General features: G+C 45.7%; 1 protein-coding gene across 24 annotated transcripts in view; it reads right to left on the reverse strand.

Moving 5' to 3' along the window:
* The window catches only part of CADPS (calcium dependent secretion activator), a 372,276-nt gene that overhangs the window by 267,265 nt on the left and 88,180 nt on the right, over window positions 1–16,831 (reverse strand). For all 24 annotated transcript variants that reach the window (XM_037904776.2, XM_037904781.2, XM_037904775.2 and 21 more), the window contains exon 3: window positions 9,208–9,540. In XM_037904776.2, coding sequence (XP_037760704.1) covers window positions 9,208–9,540 — 333 coding nt within the window. The remainder of the gene's footprint in view (window positions 1–9,207; window positions 9,541–16,831) is intronic.

Consider the following 16,831-nt stretch of genomic DNA (forward strand, 5'->3'; position numbering starts at 1 on the left):
AAATGCACAAAGGAAACAAATCAAGGGGGAAAAATGTGTTTAATTCAGAGCTATACATCAGTATAGTAACATTAGGTATGGAAACAACAGCAGGTACATTGTAATTGCCAGACTGGACCCCTGACCTATGGTCTATCTATTCCAGTATCCCATCTCTGACAGTGGCCAGCACCAAATGCTGCAGAAGAAGGGAAAAGAAATCTTGCAGAGGTGGAATAATATGCTCTCCACATTAGATCTCTTCCCAATCCCTAGTAGTCAGAGATTGTCTTAAAACCTTAAGCATGAGGTTTAATATCCCTTCCAAAATTTGTTAGTATTAAATTATAATAATTCTATGGATTACCTCACTATCCAGAGATGTCCAATCCTTTCATGAATCTTGTGAAGCTTTTGGCCTCAGTAGCATCTTGGGGGAATGAATTCCACAGTCCAATTACACATTGTGTGGAAAAATATTTCCTTCTATGAATTTTGAATTTGCCACCCTTCAGTGTTATCAAATGTCCCCCTGTTCTTGTGCTAGGAGTCAGGCATGAGGTTTTCAGACAGGAATACAATTTTCAAGGTGGGAATGTCCCTTAAGACTCCAGTGTTTGCATTGTATGGCCAAATGGATTTATTCCCTGCTCAGGATTTTTTCTACAGTATGTATGTTGCAGTCTACACATCTAGATGCAATGGGAATCACAAAGGGATATACTCTGAGGGATGTAGTATTCGCTCGCTTAACTACCATTCATATCATTGCAAGCTCTGTGCACGAATTAAAGGGAGAATATACTTCCAAGTGCTCAAAAAACAGAACATTTCCTTTGAAAACCATGTCATTTTGCTTAAGCAAAAAAAGGATCAATACTACAGACAGAAGCAAAAATTCACACAGCACATTTCTCAGATTAGCATTAGTGGCTACCACTTGGCATACTTCAACAGCAAAAGAAAGCCTGAAATTTATTTCCAAGCCCACCTGAAATGGGGTCAGGGAAGGCAGCGTGATCTAGCAGCTATATGTTGAACTAGAAACTCAGAGAACTGGGTTCTATCCCTGGACCTGCCTTTGTGTTTGCTGACCCTTAGGAAATCATTTAACCACCACAGGACTCAGTTTCTTCATCTTTAACATGGGGGCAGTTATACTTAATCACCCTTCTAGAGCACATCAAAATGGTCAGATGAAAGGTGTGAGCAATGTGCAAAATATGATAATTATTACCTTCCTTTGCAAGGAAAGAAAGGAGGGCAGTAAAACAGGGCAGATTTGTCAACATGGCAACTATTTCCTTGGCTCTGTCGTGGATACATCTGGGGCAATATCCGTTTGTGTAACGAGGCTCTTGGCACCGAGAGTGAGGATTTCATGATGCACTAGGACTCTGTTCCAAGAGCGTTGGACACACTGGCACCAAATTGTTAATTCTAATACCTAATTCTAGAGGCTGAACTCCATAATGCATTTTGTCAGGGTGATACTAAAGAAAGATCTTATGGAGTAGTCTCTAAGTCTGCAGCATACAGTTCACTCTGATGCCACTATACCGGTCACAAAAATTACCTAAAACAATATCATAAGCAGATCTGATTAGCTTTTCTAAGCATGAGGGATGAATCATTAACTGCATTAGTTGTCTGCAATGTTGTCGCCAGGCTGGTCCCAGGATATTAGACACACACAAGGTCGAGGAGATAGAAGGAAAGCTCTGTGTTAGCTCAAAAATTTTTCTCTCTCTCTCACCCGCAGAAGTTGGTCTGATAAAAGATATTACCTCACCCACTTGTCTCTCTAACTGCATTAGTGGCAGTATACTGAGTGTTCTGAAAAGAATACAGAAATTCAGAAAGCCAATCAGGGAGATAAATAGTTTTCTAATACCAGTACCTAGGCATCAGATAAGTTCAAGTCAAAATAGCTTCTGAGTACATCGTGCGTTACTTAAACCACAGGCGAAAACTACATTGTTACCTCCATTTTCAACATTAAGATGTAGCTTTATTTAGCTTGATCAGTTACAGAGCAAAGCCTGCAATGGTGGAGGCATTATAGCTGCCAAACATTCCTGCCGCACTTTTCAGAGAGAGAGAGAGAGAGAGAGAGAGAGAGAGCGCGAGTGCACGAGTCAAATTCTGCGGTGGCATCTAAGAGCAGGAGTTGTCCATATTCAGTAGAGGCACATGCATGATTAATTATGCACACACGCGCAGTGTGAGCCTTCAGTGCTCTCATGTGAAGGTTACTATTTTTTCAGTGCATCCAGAAAAATGCCAGTGAAATGTGTCATGCATACACATTTTAAAAAAATTTATTTACTGCACATTCATATATTAGCAATTAAAATATGTGTATACTGTTTTAGTCATAGGAAACAGCCAATAGATACATCAATCAGGTTTCTTAGAGAAAGATTAAAGTTATACTTCCAATTAACTTTGATGAGACAAGAGAGTCTGACCATGCTAATCTAACTCAGTGTGTATCAGTTTCAATCACAGACAGAATTGGTATGTTTTAGCTAGGAAGCAGTGCAATGCTTAGACAGACTAGGATTGAAACAATACAGCCTGATGGAATCCAATTAGCAATTTACCTACAAATAGGCCAACTGCACGGAAGCCCATAAAAAGGTGCTATACGGAGCAAATACCACTCCATAGACAGGGCTGAGGGGTCTTCGGAAACCTACCTGCTCAGCAAGCTTGTCCAGATAATTTCTAAGGGAAGGCTGATGGGCTGGCAGAAGGGCGTACAAAGATCACTTCTCAGACTGGCATACTAGTGAAAATGAAAAGAGCTGAACGAAAATTAATGGAAAATAAACAGGGGTATCAGGGAATGCACTTTAAAATGTGCTAATTGTCCATATTGTGATGGGTCATTCCATCTGAAACAGCTGTACAAGTATTACCTCCGCACATACACCCTTTATTTATAGAAGCAAAACATCTTTCATTTCCCCTCACACTGTCTCCAGACACTCCCTGAACCCAAGGCATGTCAGTGGTGTTATAGGATGTATCTCAGCTCTCTCTCTGAAGGTCTCTATTTATAGTTTTCAAATGTTGGTAGGTCTCTCTCTTGCTAATTGGTGTCAGACTTAAAAAACAAACAAACAACAACAAAACACCACACACAAACATGAGTTCAGCAGCATTCAGGCAGGCTACCCGGGGAGACTTTCTGAGGCACCAGGGACACTTGAGTGCATGGTTTCCAGCGAAAAGTCAATGGGAACTAAGCACTTAACTCCCACTTGCACCTTTCAAAGTCTCCCATGGGCCACAAGAACACCCACAGTTTTAGTAGGAAGCATTAACAAAGAAACAAGAGATCAGGAAAGGAGAGAAACCTTCCTGCTTCAGGGCTTACGCCAACCCTGAACTATTTGCAGTCAGGAGGAAACGTTCTCTTAGGACAGGTCATGTCATCACTGCCTACTGCAGGATTTCTGTCCTCTAAAGCACGGGTGCTGACCACTGTCAGAGGGCTAGGTGGACCATGGGGCTGACATAATCTGGCAATTCTGATCTTCCTATCCAAGCAAAAAGAATTCTAACGTGCATGCAGTTTTATTTTTGTCCTGGGAGACACTTTCTCCTCACTTGTGCTGCTGTATCTCTAGTGACTGGAAGGGACTGGTTCCAGGTGATCACCAGTACAAGATGTTGTCTGCATTGGGGATCCACCCCAATTACGAGGACCAGTGCTGCTTTCCCCGGTTTCAAGCACTGGTGCACTGTTTATCCTGGCAGCGATTGTGCACACTAGAAGTTTGCACTCAGGCAGCTATGCTGATAGCTAGTTAAAATCCCTACCAAAGACAAAGCTTGAATTTAGAGGATAATTTGGCTCCAAAAGCACGTCTCCTTGCTCCACAGTCTGATCACAGAGACAGGGATCAAAAACTAAACCAAGCCTCCAAGAAAAGTCTCCTTAGCCAAAAGTCCATGCAGGGACCCTCAGGATTCCATCCCTGGGGTTTCTGCTATGTACAGTGCAAGGAAGAAATGTTTAAAACACTCATTTGAGGCTTGCTCCAATATTCCCCTTGTCCACCAGTTTCATAGGCATGGAACACAACACCTAAAGAGCTCAGAGGATAGGCACCCATGTCAGGGCCACTGCGCTCTACACTGTTACGGGACTGCTGACTGATCTGCAGCTCTAGCGTCTCGCAGCCCGAGAGGGAGAGAAAGATTTAGAGGTAGTATACGGAGTCTGAGGGGTGCAGAGCAGTGGGGTGGCAGTGAGAGCCTCTGGCACTGCTCAGTGCTAATGTAAATGTCTCATTAACGACCCTGGCAGCCAGCAGGCTCTGAAAGAAGATCCAAATAGCAGGGAAGGTTCCATAATACAGGGCCATGTGGAGCCCCTGCTGTTATCGAAGGGTGCTGGGTGTGGCTGGGGAGTCAAGGGGCCACTCTGTACACTGCAATCCAGAGCTGGGCACGTTGGTAAGAACAGAGAGCAACCTGCTGCAGCTCAGACCAGGCTCTGGTTTATGTGCTGTTGGCACGTTGTAAGTAGCATCATGTCTTTGTTTACCACAAACGCTCTGTGTGCGGGACACCACAAGTCTCTCAAAGCAAAGGAGGCGGGTAGTTTGAAATGCTGGGAAATAAGGGAACTCGTGCGAGGTGTGGGTTCACGTGAGGTGGTTCACTAGCACCTCACAGCACTCATCTTCTGGCTGACTGTGCGGTCTCCTAAACAGTGGCTATAGGAAACAAGAAGCAAATGCAGGAGATGAAAGGGGAAAATAAAAACCATCTCAAGATCTGCTCTAGGCCAAGCTTCACACCTGGAGAATTACAACAGAAAACATCCAAATTCAGATGCGGGGGCATCATCATTTCAATCTGCGCAGTCTGAACTTCACAGAGACACTTATGGAATAGCTCCACTATTTCTGACTAGGGCCAATGCTACAAGCTTGGAGATTTCCAAGTGGAGCTTTATATAAGGTGCCTTCCCTTTGTATAGTTCTGAGGGTTACCATACAGCTATTACAAACAGCAAAGTAACTCACCGTAGCATTCACAGGTTCAATTTAAAAAATACACCTCTCTCAAAAGCCTAGCTGCACCTTTGCTTCTTCAGTGAGGATTACAAAGGAGGGATGAAACAAACACAGTCTTTCCTTCTTGCAGTAAAACTAACAAGCTGACTTCAGGGAATATCGAATGCAGGACAGGAGCTCAGCTAGGCATTTGCAATTGGTACGGCATTGGCTCCGACTCATAGCAGTATACTCCTCCCCCCAGGCAGAAAGACTGTCACACATCATGGGCTTTCACTGACCTAGGGTAGTGCAGCAATGATTAAATGTAGCCAACAGAGTCGCCTGGGGCCCGTATGTGAGATGGAAGGGTAATTTACACTTCGATGCATGTGACAGAAGTTCCTTAGGCAAGGGTGGGCTGGAGGATGAGGTGCAGGCAGGAACCGGGTGGCTAATGCAAATGGAGGTGCGTACACCTTCGCTGGCTGTTGCTATGCAGGGTAACCAGGAGTAAGGATGACTAACGTCAGTGTCTCAGTTAAAGGTGCCTCCTGCCCAATTTAAGTCCGGTTTAGGACTGCCTTCCAGAGCGTCTGCAGTGTCCACACGTGTCAAAAGCCCAGACTGGCAGTTGGCTATAATGGAGCCCTGGTGTCTGACCCACAACAGGAACTGGCAAGCCACTTGATGATCCTTCGGCTAGTGCAGCAGTGACACCATTGGCCGTTTCCGGCATTCAGAGGTAAATCACGTGCCATTTGGGTTTATAACCCAACTCCCTCCCTTTTTTTGGGCCTGATCACTGGCACACTAAATGACTGTGTTTGCATGGCTCGCTGATCATCTTGCACTGTAGATTTTTAAGCCAATCTCATGATTTTGGGGGTTAGGGGAGGCATGACAAGATTTCTAAATGCATGGGGTTGGCCACAATGATTTCAGATAGTTTAGCTGTGCAGTGGAAGCTTATGAATAAAGCTGTCCACACAGGAAACCCAGATTCAGGCATGACCTTGGTAGTTTCACTCATCAATCCAGCTGGAGCAGGGATCTTTGTTCAGATGTCACTCTCAGGCTGTGGGAAATGCTACAGAGTACACTGCTTTTTGCATCTCCTAGCAGGTGGGTACTGGGCAGCAAGTAGCTATCTGCTCCATCAATCCAGAGTGAGTGCATTAACTAGTGTTCCTAAACAACAACAAGGGACTGTCCAGGGAGAGAAAGTAGGCTAGAATGAATGGAAATACAGGTTTGTCAAGGTTCCTTCCCCACTCTGAACTCTAGATGTGGGGACCTGCATGAAAAACCCCCTAAGCTTATTTTTACCAGCTTAGGTTAAAACTTCCCCAAGGTACAAATTATTTTACCTTTTGCCCTTGGACTTTATTGCTGCCACCACCAAGTGTCTAACAAATATAAAACAGGGAAAGAGCCCACTTGGAAACGTCCTTCCCCCCAAAATCCTCCCAAACCCTACACCCCCTTTCCTGGGGAAGGCTTGATAAAAATCCTCACCAATTTGCATAGGTGAACAAAGACCCAAACCCTTGGATCTTAAGAACAATGAAAAAGCAATCAGGTTCTTAAGAGAAGAATTTTAATTGAAGTAGAAGAATCACCTCTGTAAAATCAGGATGGTAAATACCTTACAGGGTAATCAGATTCAAAACAGAGAATCCCTCTAGGCAAAATCTTAAGTTACAAAAAGACACAAAAATAGGAATATACATTCCATTCAGCACAACTTATTTTATCAGCCATTTAAACAAAACAGAATCTAACACATATCTAGCTAGATTACTTACTAAGTTCTAAGACTCCATTCCCGTTCTGTTCCCAGCAAAACCATCACACGGACAGAGAGAACCCTTTGTTTTCTCCCCCCCTCTAGCTTTGAAAGTATCTTGTCTCCTCATTGGTCATTTTGGTCAGGTGCCAGCGAGGTTATCCTAGCTACTTAACCCTTTACAGGTGAAAGGGTTTTTCTTCTGGCCAGGAGGGATTTAAAGGTGTTTACCCCTCCCTTTATATTTATGACACAGGTTAATAAAAACAAATGCTAAACTTCCTACTTGGGCAAGCTAACTTTACGCTGAAGTCACTTGGAAAGTAACTCCCTTTCCAGGGTCGATGGATCAACACTGCGGGACAAGGAAAAAACATTGTTCAGATGTATCTGAGAACACTGCTGCAAGAAAAAACAACAGTCTGGGTAATTCAGTTTGCCTCTCAACTACTCATCAATCTGAAAAACTATTTTCCTTGAGAAACATGTCTTACAATAGTTACTCCATGCATTGTTATCACAGCCACAGACACACACAGAGTTTAGGGATTGATGATACCCATAGAAATTTACAAAGAATCCAGGGCCCATCACCATGGGTCCTATAGTGAAAATAATCATTTTCTGCTATTTTCTGGAGCAATTCCTGCTCCTTGAGACAACTCAAGACTAATCAGAAAACCACATACCATTTGTGCCATTTTTAGTGGTCAGAAGCACTTCAGCACACAAAAGAAATCTGCCAAGTCTTATTGGGTTACATATTTACGGCCCTGTGGTCATGGGACAGCAGAGTACACCCTGAACCAGGATATGCTTTGGGTTGCCCTGCTCATTTGCTACTTAAGTCCTTCTTCGGTAGAGTCTCTGCCAAGAAGCCATGTTACTAACCAGAGCTGTAATGCCAATTAGATCCTTTTTCATTGTCACACATGTTTCTCCCTCTCTTTTTTTTTCTTCTTTTTTTAAATGACTAACATGAAAAAGGGGGGAAAAGAAGAGAATTAATTTAGTCAGGAGGGGAAAACATGGCCCAGAATATAACCCCCGTCTTGAAAATGGAAATGCAAAGAATTGCAATTGAGGGCGGGGGAATGGACAGCAGAACTGGCTCCAGTGATCATCTGAACTAGAAGAACAGAAAATGGTGCAAAATTCATCCTTACTGGGCAGAAATTACCAAAACGAAGGAAGAAAGTGATAAAAATCATTTTGTTCTCCATGAAGTGGGGAGGCCAAGATCTCAGTCTTCCTTGGAAATAGGTTGGAGGATATTTTTACTCTGTAGTGAATGTCCTGCTGGTCCCTGTTGCAGTCTGAATTCAGAGGATCCCTAAATATTCCATCTAATGTTAAGTCTGCGCTGCCAAAAAGATGGGGGAATTAGGAGATAAGGAATATGGGTTAGATGTCCCGCTGTACAATCCTAGCGGAGATGAGGCACCTGTGGTGTTTATCACGAGGTAGCTAGGTGAGGACAGCACTGTACCTTGCCCGTGGCTGACCTCACCCAGTTACCTTGTGATAAACACTACACGTGCCTTGTCCTCACTAGGATTTTACAGTAGGATAGGGAACCTGAGTTAGTTATCCTGCAGTAAAAATTCACCTCTTTTAGCAGTGAAGACAAAGCCATAGTTAATCAAACCAGGCTGGTTCAGACAAAGGAGATGCAATTACAAGTTGGATGGACCACAGCAAAGCTTCAAACCATGGTCAGTGAACCTCAAACGGTTCATAGATTGTAAAGCCAGAAGGGAGCATCGTGATCGTGTAGTCTGGCCTCCGGTAGAACACAGGCCAGAGAAGTTCCCCAAAATCATTCCTAGAGCAAGTTCTCATACAGAGGAACAGAGAGCTGCCTGAGCTCGAATTTAAAACCTACAAACGTGATCTCGTTCCAATTCCATTTGTTTCTCCTCTTGTCTCACCTCCCTCCATACCCCACCATGCATTACCGCCCCCTCTTCATCACCCACTGTCCCTTTACATGCAGGCAGAGGGACTGAGAAAGGGGGAAGAATGGAGTGGACGCCCAGAGACCCTTACCTCCCCAGCCCGTGGTACCACAAGCAGTAAGGATTAGGGAGCGAATCCTGTGTCCCTTAACTCATGGAATGGTCCCACTGGGGTCAGGCATGAGTGAGAGTAGTAGGATTTGGTTATTGCTTAGCCTTATTAGCTTCACAACAGTGCACAGGTCACAGACAATCCAGCACCATCTCAACAAGCAAATTTGCGTAAAATGTTCATCCCTTGTGCATCTGAAATTCAAATACTAATATGATTTCCTACAGATGCACTGAAATGCGCTTCCCCTCTATACTGGCAAGCTGGCAGTACAAAGGCAAAGATAATGACAACAAAATGGCACATGAGGTACCATCAAAGACTAGATCCCGGAAGACAGGAAGGGACCCTTACCTGACACGCATTGTACAGCAGCTGATGCTCAAATTTCTTGATTCCCAAGATGTTCTGGAACATTTCGTACAGCTGTTCCTTGCTGAGGATCAGCTCTGAGGCGGCACTGGCAGTCATCCTGGCCTGCTGTTTGCGTGGGTCCTCTTCACCACGGTAAATAGCGTCAAATTTTGCCATCCAAGAGCTGAGAACCGTTTCCTTGCTGAGGCCGTCAATCTCGGGCAGGCTGCGCACCCTCTTCTCAATGTGCTTCTTGAAAACTTCTCGGGAGTCATTTGCAGAGCAACCCCCGCTCTGCACCATCCGGGCCACGCGATCACTTTTCAGAAACACCTGCAAGGAGAGAGGGAGGAAGGGGAAAAAAAGTGACTCCATTCTGTAGTCGCCAATTACTGTAAAGTATCATTAAAATCCTGTTTGTCTATATGAAGCTCTGCAGGCCCTGAAGCTAACTTATTTATACAATACTTTCCAAATCCCCACGCAGCAGTCAAGCGCTGCTAGACTAGGTCATGTCTGGACTTTGAGACGTAACAAAGCCAGACCACGAAGCAAAAACATTTTGATGTAATCAGGACTTCACTTAACATCATAGTCATATTGCACCAAATACATAAATTCTGCTCAGGATGCAGGAGTGTATTTTAGTTCTAGCTTCTGGTGTAACAAAAGAGCTATTGTATACCTCCAGTCATCCAACCAAATTCTGCTGTCAGTGTAAACCTGGACTAACGCCACTGAAATCAGTGGAGTTAGGCTGTTTACACCAGTCTAATGAGTTGCCAGTCCTCCGACACGCCACAATGAGAGCAGCGATTTAGAGCTGCTCAGATGTTTGGAATATTAGAGCAACGCGGGGGGAGATATGTATGTCAGTGGGCAGCTGAAGCAGTCAAAACGTGCAGGATAAAATTTCTCTGTTGCACGGCTCTGAAATTTATCACTTGGCCAGATCCTGGCCATACTGGGCCAGATCTCTCAGCTGGTGTAAAAAGAAAAGTCCATGGAGTAATGCGGATTTACACCCATTAGTCCATGTGGTGTTTGTGTGCGCACTACACCACCTTTGCTTTCTCCCTTGACTTCTGTGTGGCTACTCTGGGATCACGCTGATTGAAGAAGCTGCTCTAAAATCTTAATATAATCCTTGCTATTTGGCTCCTTTAACCAGTAAGTATTTTAATGTAATTTTAACACATGGTAATAACCTGATGACTAACAGAGAGAAGCATCCTGGGGGCTGGGATACAACACTGTCTCGTAGCAGCAACAGAGCTCCTGCACCCTGAACGAGAACACCAACCTTCCATCCATTAGTACAATCTCAGCGTGCAAGCTGGGCATCCATCTCCCCTTCCCAGCCCTCACCCCAGAACAGAAAGGACTCCACAGATAGTTCACTGTTGCCTGCTGTGTGCAGTCACAATTTTTTAATTAAAATAAATGACTCCAGAGACAGGACACTACTTCAGAGCTGGCCACTTGGTTGAATCCATAGCACTAGGTAAGGGCTAGCAGCCGATCTGTAACGGTTTCACATCTCTCATGTTTCACAGTGGGCTTTGTTTTATCTGTCTGCATGAGCAGGCAGAGGGCAAGCAATAAAGATGAAAAGCGTCTGGTGGTGTGATAGCCACTACATTAAAAACATCTCTTTACGCTCTTCCATTCCCAGGCACCTCCTGTCTGCACTGACCCCTGCCCCACAGAGATGGGAGAGATTAAAGGATGAAGGAGAAGAATCCACCCAGGAGAGATAATCGCTCACACAGATCCCTCCCTTGGGGCAAAAAAATACATCTCTGTCTTTGAAGGTGTGTGAGGTGATGGCATTCACCCTGGAGGGCGGTGGCTGAACTGAAAATTGCTGGAAGCTTTGAGATCTCATTAACAGATGATACAGCTGGAATGGACAGCTCTGAAATCTCCATAGCATTCGTCTGAGTTCCAGCCTTGGTCCCTGAAGTTGGCTTTAGTCCCATATCCTGCATGACAAAGTTCTGTTCAACACTCTTTCCAGGCCCTCACTGGTTCAGGTTTTTAAAACGGCTGCCAATTGTAATGAGATACGTTTACTTGCGGTATGTTATTCAGCCACTCTCTTGCGCAGCTGACAAGGGAGTATACCCCAGTAGAGCGGGAAGACAAAGCTGCAACTCAAGCTGGGTGGAAGTCTGTAGGGGTAGATTCTAGAATAAACCCAACTTGGTTTAAGGCAGACTTGGATTCCAAACATCATGACATCAACTTATCCTTCTGTCTGAAGGAAGTGACTACTGAACTGAAGCAGACCTCAGCAGAGTGTCCTGCTGAGATAGCAAGAGAGACGCGATGCTGCATGTAGGAGCTGAATTATTTACGTAAAAGGTAGTTGTGCTTAAAGAATGCCTTCTCAAAGAAATCGTGCATTGGCAAAAGTGTCTCCAGAAGCTCTCATATGCTGAGATTTTATCCCTCCTACTTAGACCATAAGCAACATTGCAGTATCGTGGTCAAACCTTCTAGACCAAGAGGCAAAAAACAGAGCAAAAGACGGGGGGAAAAGCTTCTATCTTTGTAAACCAAAGGCTAACTCAGAGACATCACATATGATAAAAAAAAATCAATTAAAATAAAAAAAGCAGTATATTCTACAGCCATAGTCAGAAAAGGGCAAAATCATTCCTGCTGTAACTCCATGGGCGGCATGTGACTCCTCCATTTGGGAAGGTGGCGCACACCCGGACCGGGGCCCTGCCCTGAGACCCACCCCGACTCAGCCTCCTCCCCCAGAAGCCCTGCCCATGTTCTGCCCAACCCCTTTCCACCCCCTCCCAGAGGCCCTCCATGCCCATGCCTCTTCACCCCCTCCACGAGGTCCCCCCCAAACATGTGTACACCTCATCACCCCCTTCTCTTTCCCCCCCGCTCATGCCTCTTCCCTCCGCCCACTGAGCCATCCGGCCTCTCATGTACCTCTTTGCCCCCACCCCCGGACCCCCCTGCCCACCCACCTGCCATTCGGCTGGTCGCTCACACTTACCTCTTCACCCCCTCCTGCGAGGCTCCCATGTGAGTGGAGCAGGGAGGGGAAGAGGCGGGGCCTCAGGAGAAGAGGATGAGGCTGGTGGGGCGGCTTGGCCTCTTATCCCCACCGCCAACGTGTAACTCCATTGAAACAGAGGCTGTTACACCCAGGGTGCATTTTGATTCAGTCTCATGTTATAAAGAGATTATTGCAAAGCCCAGCACAACATAAGTTGGGGCGGGGGGGTAGATAAAACGAGCAGACCAGATATTAGATGAGAATATTCTCCCTGCTACAAGAAAGGGACAAAACATCACAGGCCCATGGAGAGCAGGAAACACCATGTGAGCAGCAAGGTAGGGGACATGGAGAAAGACTCCTTTCCACCCTCCCCATACGAGAGCCACAGTGCTACGGCTGCCTGGAGAGAACAAACGGCTGTTTTGATTCATGAAGCAGAGGACGACAGGAGTACAGCACAGTGGGAGGAAGCTGTGCAGGCAGCTAGGGGGTAGCTATGAGCTCTCAATAATTAAAGACCTCGGGGATGACCCGAGGACTTGGGAGGTTTTTAATACCACTCCACAGTGTTTCAAGCATGGCATTCAGAGCATTCCCAGCTGTTTGATGTGCTTATGTTTTCACATGCATCTGTCGGGGAGGGGGTTGGGCTTTAGTCCATAAAGAGCACAGTGCTTGTCGTGGGTGTGTAAGTGCTGGGGAGAGAGAGTCAGAGAGCCTGCTGCCTCCTTACACACATGCTGAGCCCAGGCCAGACTCCGGTCCCAGAGTTACTCATGTCCAGGGCACGCTCACTAACCCGTTTCCCAGCTTTGCCTTTTTTGGCTGGGTAACATCAGCAGCAGGGTGAAAGGGGACTTGAAACGGCACTGATTCTGCACTGGAAGTGCACCAGTGGACACTGTGATTTTTACTTATACAGCCTATCTGTGAAAGATAAGAGCGTTTAAGTTGTGGTGAGTCAGTCAAGGGCAGGGCCGGTGAAGGGACTCGCAGTGTGACCTTCTCGCTGGCGAAATGAGGTTACATTTATTCTTCATTCCAATTAACACAGTGACAGTTTTTAGGCAACCCTCAGAGCAAGGGGAACTAAATGCCTTAGAAAAATGCAGCATTTCGAGAGGTCTGCTTTGACCAGCACAGATTTGTGATCAGCTGGTCCAGGCAGGAGGTAATCCATAAAGGACATAGGGGTTGGAAGCGCTGGACATCAGAAAATGATGAATGCAGCAAGTGAGACAGAGAAGGGAATTGGGGAGATACGAAGAGATGCTGACACAAGGGCAATGGAAAACTGGTTTGTCACGAAGACGGTGCATGTTTCTTTGGAAAATAAGCCATGAACTCAGTGGGTTCTGGGATGTCCAGTATGAATAAGGCAGGCTGAGAAAGAATGATTGCTGCAAAGTTCTAATGGGTGTATATGTCAGCATTTATTTAAAAAAAACCAAACACCTCTTTCACTGTGCAAGTCAGCTATTCCTATTGTCATGTCTATTGACAAACCCTAGGCCTTGCAGTTACCACTCTCGGTCTATCAGCTACTGAGCAGGTAACAGCGAAGTAGCAGAAATGAAATGAAGGTTTTCAGCTAGTTAATACATTAAATTTCATCCACATGTGAACAGTTCCTCAAAACACCCATTAAACCAATTCCTGTGTAAAATGGCCATTTAACGTATGACTTACATCCAGGATTTTTCAGTTTTACGATTAACAATGGAAAAAGGTAATGGGTGTGAGTAAGTACAGATGTAATCAGGTACCTGGATGGCTAAATGGCAGCAGCTGTGCCTGGTCATTACCGGGTCAGAATTACATCAGTGTCCAGGTAACAGCCAGGCCATAATGGCTCACACCTGTTCACGGAGAAGTGCTTTTACTGAGGGGATACAGAAGAGTGATGCATTTGAAGCCAGTCCCCGTTTGCCAGTTGCACATGAGTAATCCCAGTGACTGCTGTGGGAGAGGCAGCATGAGCTAGGTGATTAGGCTTCAGTCCTTTGTTCCATTACAGGATCCTTGCAAGGAACACTCACTTTCTAACAGATGTTTTACAACTCGCATCATTTTCTTCCGACTTCCACTGAAAACATTTTGAACAAAGAATCCCGTGAACAGGAGAAAGGCTGAGAAAGTCTTGCAGCCTATGTTCAAAATGTCCAATCTCTACTGTGTATCTATGCTAAGCCAGCTGAGCCGCATGTGGCCAGGTTGTGGAAAGCCCATCAGCTAAAAGGTGCTGGCTCCCTGCACTGCTGTTTGTGAAGTCTGCTTATCCCAGTGGCGTTTGCAATATTTCTACAGCATCACAGACGTTTTGCAACCCCCCCGCCACAGCCTGCGCGGTTCACTAGACTTTTCATCTGATGGCAGTGCTGTAGAGATTAGCATAAATCAAGCTGGTATAGTATGAAAAAAGCCCTCTTTCTTCATAAAATTATTGATCACACGTGCCCAAGTCAAATGACGGGAGAGACCATCGCCACTTCCACAGAACCAGAACAAGGAAGAGCAATGATAGCAAACACCCCACGGGCTCCCCACATTTAATCTGTTCCCCTTTCATTCTGCCAGGACAGAATTTTGGTAAGAGGACAAAATGCAGAGAACTGATTAAGCTGCACGTTAACACTGCATAGGAATGTTCAGAGAAACCTTTCAAACCTGTAATACTGATTATGTCCTGTGCTGGGATGGTCAGTGATAAAGTTTCCAGATTGACTAAAAAAGAAGTTTCCCCCATTCCCAAAGCAAATCCTGTGATTCTTCAGGGTATCCAACCACGGTGTTGGGTATGTGGATTTCTAACATATAAATGTAAACTGAAGGGACATTCAAGAGAAATGACTGTGTGAAATAGGCAGCAATACAGAATAGTCTCTAAATAAAAACGAACAGTGGATTAGTCAGCTGGTCTGATTTATCCACCACCACCCTCACTCTGTTGAAAGCCAACTTGTTTGTCATAAACAAGTTCCTCACCATGCTCCTTTATATAAGGGGATGTCTGCACTGCAGTTGGGAGGTGTGACTGCACCAAGTGTAGACACACCCAAGCTACCTTTGATCTCGCTTGAGAACCAACAGCAGTGAAGCCATGGCGGCATGGGATGTGTACATACCCAGAATCATGGGTGGTTAGGACTAGATAGCTTGGGAATGGCTACACAAGCCGCAATCACACCTCCCGATTGCTGTGTAGACATACCCTAAATTTCCAACCGACAGACATCTTCTTCCCCAAGGGAGCCAGCCCCAGGTTATTCATTTGGAGATGACTTAGTTTGGGTGCAATGTTTCGCTGCAGTTTGCAGAGAGCTATAAAGACACCAAGAGAAGATCCAGTGGAGGAGCTCAGTAGGTAGAAAGAACCACTATAGACACACGCTATGGGCCAGACTGGGTCCCTATGGCAGAGGGCTTGTGCTTGGCACATGCTGCTATGGGAGAGGTGTTAACGGCCTGTCCGGCCATCAGCTGTTGCAGGCAAAGGTGATCACAGACCTCCCTAAAGGACATGCCTGTGTTAAGCACCCAACTGATGCTCCTTGCATAGTAACAGCGGCTGCAGTCAAAGGAGAGCGAGCAGCACATGGTGCCACTGGGCCAGGCAATGCTGCCCAGAGTGGTGCATGGAGCTAATCAAATGGGCAGCGCCTCCTCCTGGAGCTCCCCACTGGGCAGGGAGCCTGCCTGCCGCATCCCCCCTTAAGCGGATACAACATGTACCACCCTCTGTGGCTGCCTAGATCTGCTGGTATGTGCAGAGGCAGCAGACTGGGACCATTTCTTCCATATGGCCTTTTGGGTGGCTTGCAACCTAATCTGTGTGGGCAAGGGACATGGCCATAGTCCCTGGTCTGGAGGCACATAGTAGAGGGAGAAAAGAGCTTTCCTTCCAACCCCTTGGGAGCTGGCCTTGCTCTGGGGGAACACTGGATACTAAAGCACCACCTCGTGAATCCAGGAGCAGGTGTGGTGCTTAATTGTTTTTTGGGGTCTATACTTTACAACTCCTTGCTAAGAGCCAGACACACAAGCCAGGAACCAAACTCAATCAGGGAAGCAGTGTGGTCCAGTGACCTGAAACTCAGACATGGGGTCTATTCCCAGCTCTGCTACTGGTCTGCTGGATGACCACAGATAACGCACTGCCCCCCTGTGCCTCAGTTTCCCCACTGGTAAAACAAGGAGGTAGTGCCATAGGAACTACTAGTTGTTACTGTCCCTGGTATAAACTCCAAACACAGATCTCCATTTAAAGGCTATAATAAAAAAAAAGGGTAAAAGGAACAGACACAGTGGGCATTCAGGGCGTTTAGAAAGGAGGGCTGTTTCAAGGTAGCTGTGACATTGCTTTTGAGTTCAGCTTGGGTCAGATGCAGAGTATCCTGACCATGCCATAGCCATGGGAAAAGCATACCCAGCCCTGTTGTAGTTTCTCTGGCTCTTCCATAAAAGTTAAAGCATTTTTTTCATTTGCTCAAAGTCTCCACAGTGCCCTTAAGCATAAACAGCAATTACATTTTTAATTAATGTTCAGATTTTTAATGTGAGGCGGTGAGCGTAGTTTGGCATTTGAAGTATCACAGA

Source organism: Chelonia mydas, chromosome 7, assembly GCF_015237465.2.
Source record: "Chelonia mydas isolate rCheMyd1 chromosome 7, rCheMyd1.pri.v2, whole genome shotgun sequence".
Taxonomy (NCBI): domain Eukaryota; kingdom Metazoa; phylum Chordata; order Testudines; family Cheloniidae; genus Chelonia; species Chelonia mydas.